This window comes from Coturnix japonica, chromosome 4 (genome assembly GCF_054131305.1).
Source record: "Coturnix japonica strain WE chromosome 4, WE-NBRP24, whole genome shotgun sequence".
NCBI lineage: Eukaryota > Metazoa > Chordata > Aves > Galliformes > Phasianidae > Coturnix > Coturnix japonica.
In genome coordinates, this window is record NC_140666.1 from 50354123 (window position 1) to 50366817 (window position 12695).

The following is a 12695-nucleotide window of genomic DNA, read 5'->3' on the forward strand; positions in this document are numbered from 1 at the left end:
TTTGGTTCCACTCCTTGCCCACATTAGAGAACCAATCTGTGGCAACATACAAGCTGCTGTGTGGTTTGTCCTTTCTGCTCTAATTTGCCATTATAACTCAGCATGTCATCTGCCATACATTTAGTATGTCATCAGCCTCTGCCCAATTTGGCTTTCCTTATTGGTGATGCTTTCTAATTTTCTTCTGCTTTGCTCCATATTCCTCCTTCTACCTTCTTGCCATCCAGATGCATGAATTGACTAATTGTGTGCCCAGCACCATTTCTACTGTTAAATAGCCAGTTTGTGAGGGCTTGGCTGAACCTGTTGTAATCAACTTGCAAGCTCCTATTGGCAGAGGCTGTTGGTTTTAGTATCTGTAGTGCAGGGACTGCTTTTGACTGTGGCTGTTAGGTGCTGTTGTTGTGTAAAAAAAAAATAAATAAAATTAGGGTCTTATTTTTAAGGTTACTATTTAGGTAGGCATTTGCAAATAGTTGGTCAATCTGTACTGCCACCTGGACAGCTCAGATGTTTTAGAAGGAAAAAACAGTGTTTGAGTCAACTGTATTACAGGAGTATAACATTTGGGATATAATAATCTGCTCAGCTGTGGTTTTGCTCTGTTTTCTTTCTCTCCAGAAAACCGTGGACTGCATGACTACAATGTCAGTGCCTTCCACACTCGTTAAATGTCTGTATCTGTTTTTTGACCTTCCACATGTGCCTGAGGTAGTTGGAGGAGCACAGAATGAGCTACCTCTCGCAGAGCGCCGAGCGCTGCTACAGAAAGTCTTTGTGCAGGTAAGAAAGGTAAAATAGGTCATAGATCTTGCAAAAAAGAGGGGAAATGCTTCATGAGAAATCTCCAGAAACTGCTCTCACTTGATGCTTTGCAAACTGCTTAGAGTTTCTGGAAGCACAGATGAGGTTAAAGTCCTGTCCTGTTTGTCCTGTGATTTCTGTCCTCAGCAAGTGTTTCTTCAAAAGAAATTATTGTTTCTCTTCCACACAGCTGCCTAAAGGGAGCAAAGCATTTGCTATTGCTCTGCTTTAATCTGATGTTTGTCATCTTTGGCCATTGTTGATTGAAATAGACATAGTAAGAAGTATTAGTATTGTTAATAATCTGTGAGTTAATTTAACATATCCTGATTTCCTTTTGCTTAAATAAGTAAACCATGCGTTAGGAAGTAAGTAATTTAAATATGAGGGTAAACGTCATTGCATTGTTGTGTTTCAGTCAGCAGAGTTAAAAACATGGTAGAAGTTACCTAAATGCTGTTCCCCTAATACGCTACTTCTCTGCTTATTTCTGTCCCTCATCAAGGGCCATCAAGTAGTACTCTGCAATGAGTTAGCTGAAGTGGGTGAGGCTTCAGATAGCCCCCATGCTCTCCTTTTGTTTTAACTTCTGTGCCTCCTCGGGTTGCTGGTAGCTTTACAAAATCTTATGTTTTCTGAGGGAGAACCTCAGCTTCCTGCGGAAGACAGAAAGTGGACAACAGATGTCCTTAGAAAATATCCTTAGAAAAGAAGAGAGCACGCAGTGTACTGACAGGCTGCACTGCTGCATGCTGTCTTGTTTAAGGTAATCTGACAATTCAGATCCAGGCTGCGGGTTTTCAGGAAAGGCTACTGCAACACTGTAGCCCTATTAAATTTTCTGGGCAGAGAAGGTACAGATGCTGCTTTGCCAGTAGCTTTTCAGTGAACTTCCTTGCATTATGAAGGAATGTTATGGTTTGCCTCTCAGAGCCTTTGGCCCACAGAAGGACTTAAAACCTGTGGATCAGTGAATGACTGTATTATAGAAGGAAGGAAGAAAGTGGTTCCCAAAACAAACATGCTGTTTCACCTGAGAGATTTATTTAGGTTCTGCTGCTAATGTTTTGCTAGTAATCTTCAACTGAATTGAGACCTGAAGTAGCCATGTGTTGAATAACCTTGTCTTTGTTTTCCTATTTTAAATTAATAAGCAAAGGGAGAGCAGCACATTGCTTCTTTAACATACACGCTATGTGGAAGGAAGTTTTAACTTTTCCTAAGTCTAGAAAGAAATGGCAATACCAGTAGCAAGATAATAATGCTGACTTATTTACTGACTTACTGTTTCAGATCTTAGTAAAACTGTGCAGTTTTGTGTCCCCTGCGGAAGAACTGGCTCAAAAGGATGATCTGCAGCTTTTATTCAGTGCAATAACGTCATGGTGCCCTCCCTATAATCTGCCTTGGAGGAAGAGTGCAGGGGAAGTACTGATGACCATATCGCGTCACGGCCTTAGTGTCAATGTAGTGAAATACATTCATGGTATGTGTCTTTCTCCAATATTAGTTATTTATTTATCTTTGATTGCTTTGCTAATAGTGAAATAGGCATGAAAACTGTTGATCAAGGGAAACTCACAGGACTTTTTTTTTCTTTTTCTTTTTTTTTTTTTTTTTTTTTTGATATAAGGCTTGAAGTACGTGTAACATTTAAGAGCGTTTTTATTTTCAGTTTGTTTTTCTTCATACGTGTCAATCTAAAGATAAACAGCAGTGTTTTCCTATTGCTCTGCTGCAAAGTTTCCGATAACCAGGAAGACAGATTCTGTCTCCTTGTTGCTACTGTTTGAGCAACTTCAGTAACTGCTTCTACTGAAAAATGCTCATTGTGCAGATGAATAGATTTGTTGTTTTGCTGCTTGCATTAATTCTTAAGGGAATTTTGTTCCTTTCTGCCTGATGTTTGCATTAACAGCAGCAGTCCCTTGCAGAGGCAAGGCAAGCTAGCAATGCCTCATGTACAGCCGCTTTGCCTAGGTGCTGCTCTAGCTGGCAACCTAAGTGTAGTAATACCTGTGGAAGCTGCAGGAAAATGAACCAGCTCAGAGTGTTCTGCTGATGCATTTTGAGCTATTAGAAACCCAGAAAAGCATCTGCCCTGTAGTAAATACTGGCACATTTGAAAATCAGGGAGAGCTAATTTGGATATGCTGAGAGTATGTTCTTTGTCTGACTTTTCACTTCTGCAGGAAGTACTGGGTCAGACTGATATAGCCACCAGTAATTTGCTGTTTACACTGTTATCCAGGACATGAAGAGGCTGTTATTCCCTGTACTCAGTGAAACCTGGATAATAAAGAGACATTAGGAAATGCTTGAGGGAGCTTGGTGTGAGTGTGGAACCCCCAAGTGCTTACTGATGGTGTGTTGGAACAGCTAACTTGCATCTAGCCGGACCTGCCTGTTTCCCAAGCCCATAAACATTGTCCCTAGCACCTACCCCAGGGCTCTCCCACCTTTGCTTGGCTGTCACCCACAGGTGACACAGGTGACAACAGGGCACTGTTTTCAGTTCCTGTGCCACTGGTGTGACAGCCACCGATAGAATGAAGCAGCCAGAATCATTCAGTTCTATCTCTTGGTCTTATTTGAGGGAAATAGTGTCCTGTTTTTGTTAGGGAAACTAGCATACGGGGAGAGATGGTGAGAAATTTTGAAATCTAACCTACCAAATACTTTACCTCTGATGGATCTTTACAAGGAATTGCTCAGTGTTTGCCTCAGAAGGGCTGCTGTCACATTGGTTAGTGGCAAAGGACTTGTGAGAGCAAAGTGAAATGACAGCTGGTGTCAAGAGAGGACAGTATACATGGGAAGAGCTTTGAGAAGAAATACCTGAATGAAAATAATTGTGTTGCATTACTTTGAAATTGGATGAGTGTTGAGATATTTAGGTTTTGGGATATGAAATTTAGTAAAACATGTTTCTTGCATTGTATTTAGGGCTTTCAAACAGTAGCACCATCTAAATGCATATAAATATTTTTCAATTGGAACACTTGTTTCAATGAGCCAACATTCTTACCACAAATTATAGTAGTCTGTGATTACTGGGGAAAAAGTCACTGTTTCCCCACACCCTGACAAGCAAATGTTTACAAGGTGCTGCAAAACCTTTTTGGCAGTTTATGAAAGATGTCACCCTGTCTTTGCATACTTCACAGTAAATGTTAATCTCTGTTTTTTCTTGCACTAGCAGCAGTTTTTCAATTCCAGTGAGAAAGAAGTGAATGTACAGCATCTCTTAGAAGCACAAATTAGACATCGGTTAAGTGTTTTCAAATTGGATTTTAAAGCTGATAATTATTTTACATAAAACTGTAGCAAACTTCTTCTGGATTTATGATGGGACATTAAACTAAACCTGACTTAAAAGATAATAACGTGTCAGGACACTCATGTTAAAGTTAAGGCTTTTCTTCACACGCAAAGAAACATCTGCTCACTGCACATTGTATTTTGATATGAACTTCTGGGAAGTTTTCTAATCAACCTAGCTAGAAATACTTGCACTTCTCTATGTTCTGAAAAGTTTGAATAGGAAGTCACTGAAGAGGAATATATTTTGAAACCTGAAGGCCAAGTAAAGATTTGGGAAAGGTTTTTAGAATGTACCAATGGAACACGAGAGATATGGAGAATGCGACAGTCTGCTTTGCCTCAGGATTCTTTCAGCCTGTATGTAATGCCAGCCACGTTATTACTGAACAGGCGAACCATGCAGTGAATGTTCTGTGTAGAACTGTACTTAACACCAGCCTTAACACCAGCAGTATAGTAGAGTTCAGGAGCTTTCTATAGCTGTTTTTAAATGCAGAAAAGGATCTTTTAGAATTGTTAAAACATTGTTTTCTCATTTGACTGATTTTCTCAGGTGAACTTTTCAAATAAAAGTTGATATTTGTCTTCTCAGTCATTTCTTGAGGTGGTAAAGATTATCCAAGGGAGGACAGGGCTGGCAGAAAAAGGATAGGAATCGGATCTGAAGCAACTGGAGAATCTTACTTATGTCTAGGCATTCTGTCATGTTACATGTTGCATGCTAAGAGATAATTAAGTAACTATTACATTTTTGCTACATTTAATTTAGAAACTGTTCTCATTTAATTGATAAACACCATTAAAATAATAAATTTCTTACAATTCTTTCCAGAAAAAGAATGTTTGTCCACGTGTGTTCAGAACATGCAGCAGTCTGATGACCTTTCTCCCCTTGAAATAGTTGAGATGTTTGCTGGGCTTTCTTGTTTTCTCAAAGATTCCAGTGATGTATCACAAACACTACTGGATGATTTTAGGATATGGCAAGGATACAACTTCCTCTGCGATCTCCTCCTCAGGTATGTAAAAAGAATGCAGAAAGATGCCTGTGCGCTCTTTTAAAAAAGATTTCCTATTCAAGAATAGTTCAGTGGATGTCAATGGAAAATAATGGTTGTGGGTTGCTATGAAATGATGACATTAGGACCAAAACATCAAGTTACATGCTTCTCTCCTGCTATGAATCGACACTGTTTAGGTTATTATTTCTTGGTGCTGTTTTTTCACTAAATCATCTTGCATGATAGAAGAAAGCACGTACTCTACCATTGGTGTTGGCATTTGTTAGCATTAAACACAAGATACTAATGCAGAAATGGAATCTGAATGTACACCTTATCACGTACATGGGAGTCAAAGATGGTTAGAAACAGTGCTGTAATAGCCATTAATGAGAAGTGTTAATGGTAAGAGATAACTCTGTTTTTTGTTTTGGATTCGAAGTTGTTAGTTTTTTGTACCCAAATATTAGAACTTAATTTTCTGTTATGTGCTGTGTTTTATGTTTGTTTGTTAGTTTGTGAAGAATACCAGGCTTTATCGTGGCATATGAAATCCTCAGTGACAGTTAGAATCATGCATAAATTACCATCTGTGCTGAAATCACTACAATACATGTTATGTTATTGTTCTTTTAGTATAAATTGTGGTTCTGAGTATGAGTTAAATTATTTGAATGGATGCTTTGTTATGTATCAAAAACTGGTTGTTTTCTCAAGACTGTCAGCCGGAGGTTAAGCAGAATTTTAGGAATGTGCTGTCATTTGCAGTTTCATTTTCAAGCACAAAAGTGATCCTCTGTGCATCAAGTGTTTTAAACTGATTTTCTTCTGAGCTTGCTCATTTTTTCAGCCAAAAGAGTGGAGTTTCCCTGGCAGGTGTAGAAGATGTAGAGGAGTGTGTCTGTATGTCTGAAAAAGGAGAGCACAGTCACACAGCACACCAGTTGGTCATTTGACATGACAGAGTTAAAGCACAGAAATGTGTTATCCTTACTTCTTATGTGAGCTGTCTCCAGAAAAATTGCTAAAAGCTTTGCAAAAAATGCTTGGAAGAAGGTCTTCTAGTTTGCTAGGAGGATGACTATCATGTAGGAGTATGAAATGTGGGCAATGGGGGTCCAGTCTCAAAGAAGGGGAAGGCTTTGGAGCTGGCATATGAAGACAGTGACTTAAGAAGACATTGCCAGAGACCGGTGAAGAACAAGGTAGAGAGTGTATACTTTCACCTCAATGATATGAAAGGGCAGGGTGTTTGGAGGATTCCATATGATAGTAATGGATGGGCTGAGTCCTTCTGTAATGGTGGTGTGAGGTGCAACCATGGGTCTCAATGCGAAGAAGATGCAGGATGCAGAAAGAACTCATCAGTATGAAGAAAAATATTGCTTACACTGCATAAGCAAGTAAGAGATTGTGGTCCCTGGCTTTCTTCCCAGGTCTGTAGACACTCAGTATGCAATGAAACTTTTGGTGACTTTCAAGTGCCTTCCCAGGCAGGAGACGATTGGATAACAATTGAGTATTTGGTTCAGTTGGTTTCCTGCTGAGCTGTGCAGACAGATGTGCTGCTTGTTCCAACTACCCCTTTGCTGCCTTTCTCTGCCCTGTTACCACAGCCCCAGGATGTAACCTATGGTCCCTGGCTGGGCAATTTGCATGGGACTAAGAGAAAGCTGTTTGCTCATGCTGTCTTCCTTAGCCTTGTCCTCCTGAAGCAGTAATACACAGATAAAAAGATATGAATGTGTAAGCAGTTGATTGGAACTGAGGAGAATAATCTGGGTTTAGATGTGAGCAGTTTCTACCCTCTAGGAGTTCTATATAAGAGTCTGTAGTTCTAAAAAAGATAATTGGCTGTGCACTTCTAGGTTTTCTGTTACTAGTAAGACTATTTCATTAACTCAAATTATCAGCTATGAATGTGCCACAGTGGATTACGTGCGGTTTTATCTACTGACAGACTAGGTATTTGCCTATCAGCTTCCTATTTGTAAGAGGATTTGTCACAGAATGGTTTTGGTTAGAGTGGACCTTAAACCCTCTCTTGATCCAGTGTACCTGCTGTAGACTGCTTGCAATCCACCAGCTCCCTTCAAGTACTGGAAGGCCACAATGAGGTGTCTCCCCAGAGCATTTTCTTCTCCATGCTGAACAAGCCCAGCTCCCTCAACCTGTCTCTGTAGGAGAGGAGCTCCAGACCTCTGATCATTTTTGTGACCCTCCTCTGGACCCTTTCTAACAGCTCTGCATCCTTCCCGTGCTGGGGTCTCTAGGCTTGAATATGATTTTCCAGATGGAGCCTTACTAGAGCAGAGCAGGGAGAGAAAATCACCTCCTGTGCCCTCCTGCCACTCCTCTTTTGATGCAGGATACAACTGGCCTTCTGGGTGATTTAAAATTAATTTTTAATATCTGTGAAGCTTTCTAGTAGGCTGTTGAGTTCATGGTGAGATTTATGAAGTGAATTTCTATAGGAAATAAATGTATTCTGTCATAAATCCATTAATATTTTGACAGACTGAATGGTTAGAAATGTGAATGGAGAATGTGTGAAATAGCGTACAGAGTACTTGAGGTGTATTCTCTAAGTTAACAGAGAAAAATGAAAGAAATCATTGATGACAGTGACTTGAGTTGTAATGGACTTGTGCTAACATGGTCTTCTGTTGGTTTTTACATTCTTTAGATTAGAACAGGCAAAGGAGGCTGAATCAAAGGATGCTTTGAAGGACCTGGTTAATTTGATTACTTCCTTAACAACATATGGTGTAAATGAATTGAAACCAGCTGGTGTTACCACCGGGGTACCTTTCCTATTACCTGGATTTGCAGTGCCGCAGCCTGCAGGCAAAGGTGAGTGGATTTTTCCCTCCTTCACTGCATGTTTTAAAATACTGTCGGTGGTTCATCACCGATGAGCATTCAGAGTGGTGAAACCTGTGATGTGCATGCAGCCACAGTGAATTATGATACAGATCTAAGGTTGAAAAAGTTTGCAGGGGAAAGATACTGATAAGAACAGAATTTTGATTCAACACACTTAAAAATGCAGTTTTATTTGGTATGTGAGGAAAGGACTGTGGAGCTTAGCAGGTGACTGTGGAACTATCTTGCTTCTTGGGCTTCTCTCTAGTTTTAGTAACACTGGAGATATTTGCAGAAGTTCTGTGATAGGGTTATCTTTGTAGATTGGCATTCTGATGGATTTACTTTGACCATCTCTCTTGTATGTCTAAGCACTTTGGACAACCACTTTTCTAGTGCTGAGAAAGTTCATTATTTATGGAATCTGTTTTCCCTTTGCACTAAACAGGGAAAGATAAGTAGAGTTTAGTTTGCTCATGTTCTGGTAATAACACTGATTTTTGCCTAAGCTAATCAGCATTGATATGATAGTAACGTAAGAACCACTGTCTCTTACATTCTCAAAACCTCATATTTCATATTAACATGTTTGTCATGACATCTCTCTGTTCCTTTTATTTCTCAGTTCTGATGATGAGTTGTCTGTGGAGAACGTATTAACACATTTCCTTAATTGCTTTTATTTAAATCTTTTTAGGTTTTGAACTCTGTAGAGCTGGTGAAGATTTGGTTTCTTCAGGGGTCCTTGTAACAATCAAAGATAATGCGTTAATCTGCTTGATTGCCTGAAACAACTGTTTATACTTAATTAGACCATAACCAGTTGTGTCTGTCACTGCCTATGTTCCTTTCATGTTTATTGAACTCCATTCACTTTTCAGCATTTTTCATTTCAAAGAAAGCATGCAAAGCACCTTCTTTTAGAAATGAATGAATATAACTTGCAATTTACTGTGAATATTCTTCCAGTCAGCGAAACTGTTGCATGTAACTTTTCAAGGAAGTTTCTGCTTCCTTTCTGGAGGAATCCAGCAGGGCAAGTAGCGAGGCTAGACACTGAGATAATTTAATTTTCTTTTAAATCGGACAGCTGAGTTTGTAAAAGATGGAGACAGTAGTATTCCACAGAGCATACACAACAAGTCAAGATTCTTCTTTTACAAAAGGTTTGGAAATTATGTTAATGGTTTACTTTTAGCTTGTTTGAAGGTAAGGTTTTATTGTTAGAACACCCTGATATTCTTTTATACATATATATTTTTTTCCAAAGGAAATTTGTCATGAGGTGATTCTTTCACAGTGGGATTGGGCTGCTATGAGTTGTACTAGCCTTGTAAAAGTTACAATATTCAGCTTTGAGGTGACTTTCTAGTAGGGTAATATCTGCACTGCCCACTGAAAATTGTGGGGGCCACAGGAACACACATAAGCAAGGCAGTGTTTGTCTAAATGAATGAGATCTGATTGAAATGTATGGTAATTAAAAGAAGTTTGACCTAGCTTTTAGAGATGGGAAGTCTTTGTGTAAAGCATGCTGTAGCAGTAATATTAGCACAAATTCTTCCATTTGTTTTAATTTCCTAATTATTGATAGTACTGGACCTTGCCAAAGCTTTCTTATTCCCAGGCTGATTCCCAAAAGCCACCCCAGTACCATCATCTGATTTGTATGGTATGATTATTCGTGTAAAATTCTAAAGCAGAACTGAGCAAGAGCATTCTCTCTGTTGAAGGCAGGCCTTCTGCAGCCCTTTAGAGTTTCTCTGCACTTATCTCTCTTTTATCGCACAGAACTTCCAAAGACTGAATAGAACAATATAACTCAGAGGCCATGCATGCTGTTTAGCTTTGAACTCAACTGATAAAGCTTTTTCATTGCTTATTACTCTATTAAGTGAAGGTGGTCAGATGCATGTTCTTCTGAACTTAGCCTGCCTAAAACCTGTGAAGGATGCAGTGGTCTTCTGTACTATGGAATGCAGAACATTTTACTGTTTTTGCAGTGTGTTTTCTCACACACCAGATAGGTGACATGCAGGCTTTATTTATTTCTCCTGAGCTGTATCCCCTTGCAAATTTTAAATACAGTCACCTTACTTCCTTATTTGAAAGAAGCTATCATTCATTTAGCTGCATGTGTGAACACTTGTTTTCAAAGACAAAGACGTCACCTTAAACAATAGTAAGTCATAGGATTTGCAATATAATTGGTTATGCAAAGGCTTCTTTGAAGAGCCCATTTTAATTAAAAAAAAACACAAAACGTTACTGTTATTTTAACCACTCTTACTAGGATGCATGGAATGTTATTAGTAAGTGTACTCATTGAGACAATCAAGAACTTTCACTTTTTTTCTTCCCATCCCACTTTGTTTCCTAATTTAGGTCACAGCGTGAGGAATATTCAAGCGTTTTCCGTCCTTCAGAATGCATTTTTGAAAGCAAAAACTAGCTATCTAGCACAAATTATCCTTGATGCCATCACGAATATTTATATGGCGGACAATGCCAATTACTTCATTTTGGAATCACAGCACACATTGTCTCAGTTTGCAGAGAAAATTTCTAAACTTCCAGAAGTGCAGACCAAATACTTTGAGATGCTGGAATTTGTTGTCTTCAGCTTGAATTACATACCCTGTAAAGAACTGATCAGTGTGAGCATCCTTTTAAAATCCAGCACTTCTTATCACTGTAGCATCATTGCCATGAAGACGCTCCTGAAATTCACCCGTCACGACTACATCTTTAAGGATGTCTTCAGGGAGGTGGGGCTTTTGGAGGTGATGGTAAATCTTCTTCATAAATATGCAGCCCTTCTGAAAGATCCCACTCAGGCTTTGAATGAACAAGGTAGCGTGTGGTCTTCCATTTTACTAATGCATGTATTTTTGGCTGGGAATGTTGGAGGATAATGGATGTGAGGAAAATGAAGACAGTTGGGATGTGTATCTTAAGGGCGGAGTTCTGGCAGGTACTCCTGTGCCATCATGTAAACACACTGGGGTTCCCTCTTCCTTTCTGTCCTTCACAAGGCAATTTCAGAAAATCAAAGTAAGAGTCCATAATTTACTTGTTTTCAAAGGCTTTCAATATATTGTTTTCAATGTTAAAGTTCTTGTACATCAAAAGAAAGAGTGAAGAAGTAGTAGTACATAGCCTGCCCATTTCTCGCCTGCTTCACCCTAGTTGTCTTGCCTGGCCCCCTGGGGGTGCTATAAAGCTCTTCATGGGGTTATGTATTTAAGTTTACTACCGTTTTTTGTTTTTTAAAGACATTAGGTCTATATTCTATTAAGAACATTCCAAATATATATATGTCTGTCTCAGTGTTTTTGTGTTCAAAATTGGAAATCTCAGAGTTAAGCCGCCAGTTGCTTGGCAAGTGCAAACCATATTTGCATGCTTTTTAATGTATTTTTTACTCAAACGTAAATAGATGTTAGCATGTGTTGGTGACGCTTCTATATATTATAGTTGGCTGCTTTACCTGGATTTATAGTATGAAGCTTTGCTGCTGAGTCAGTTGATTATATGTAAAAACCAACATTGCCAGTAACTGTTCTCGGAAATTATGTAATTTCTCAAGTGCTTCTCACTAAATGGATGAAGGTGACATCTGGTTAGAGTGCTGCCTGGTTGGATGTTGCTCTCATTTGCCACATTGCAGTTTATTAATCATTCTCTTTTCTGGGTTGTTATGCTGTGCTTAAAATGCCATATGCAGTGTAGTTTCATCTGTTACACCTGTCAAATCATCAACACATTGAAATTACTTAGGTGTAGATGTAGTTTTATGCTTCTGTGGGAAATTTCTCTTAGCAAGTACTTAGAGAACAAAGCAGTTCCTGTTGGTCTTCATCGATGATTGTGTGGCATTGTGACTTGAAGAAGCAATATTTGGAGATATGAAACAACACATACAGCTGCACTGTCAGCCACTGAGCTCACAGAACTCTAAAGCTTCTGTTTTTTGGTTTTATAAATGGTGTTTGCAAGCATTTCATAATTAAGCTTTCCTGTGGATGCTCATGCAGACTAAATTGTACTTGCTTTGATATTTGATTAGTTTGTTTTCTCTGGGGGAATAAAAGAATTGAAAGCATTGGTGCAAAAAATCAAGAAGTATCTTAGCAGAGTGAGGGTTTTTTTTTTTATTATTATTATTATTTTTAAAACTATGTCTCTACTTCTGCAATTATTTTAGGGGATTCAAGAAACAGTTCATTTGAGGACCAAAAGCAGTTGGCTTTGTTGGTTATGGAGACCCTGACGGTTCTACTACAAGGCTCAAACACAAATGCAGGTAAGTAGAAAGCCCATCGGCAAAGCACTTATAAAAATGTAATTGAGAAATTTGCCTAAAGACAAAGCAGTCCTGATTTTTCTATCTTCAGACAATTAATCACAGTGAAATGTCCTTTTTCTTTCTTGCCAAGTTTTCTGCTGTAAGAAAAATCAGCATAACCTGGAGTACATAAAACAAAGGAATTCAAGATAGTTTTTCTTCTTCTTCTTCTTCTTTAGCTTTTTTTTTTTTTAAATTTGATATTCTTGGCCATTTTCTTCTTAAAAAGAACCACACACATCCATTTCTCCTTAAACATTACTGCAGTCATCTGTAGGAGGGCTTGTATCACTGGTTTTCTTACAACAAATTTAAGTGCATAATTAGACATTTAATTTTCTGTTGACGATGTT

The 12695-nt window shown here is 38.7% G+C and overlaps 1 protein-coding gene across 9 annotated transcripts in view; it reads left to right on the top strand.

The window, feature by feature from the left end:
• Nucleotides 1-12695, top strand: part of WDFY3 (WD repeat and FYVE domain containing 3) — a 127505-nt gene that overhangs the window by 41819 nt on the left and 72991 nt on the right. For all 9 annotated transcript variants that reach the window (XM_015861628.3, XM_015861632.3, XM_085545156.1 and 6 more), the window contains exons 6-11: nt 622-783; nt 2098-2290; nt 4961-5147; nt 7816-7982; nt 10380-10847; nt 12202-12300. In XM_015861628.3, the coding sequence (XP_015717114.1) occupies nt 622-783; nt 2098-2290; nt 4961-5147; nt 7816-7982; nt 10380-10847; nt 12202-12300 (1276 nt within the window). The remainder of the gene's footprint in view (nt 1-621; nt 784-2097; nt 2291-4960; nt 5148-7815; nt 7983-10379; nt 10848-12201; nt 12301-12695) is intronic.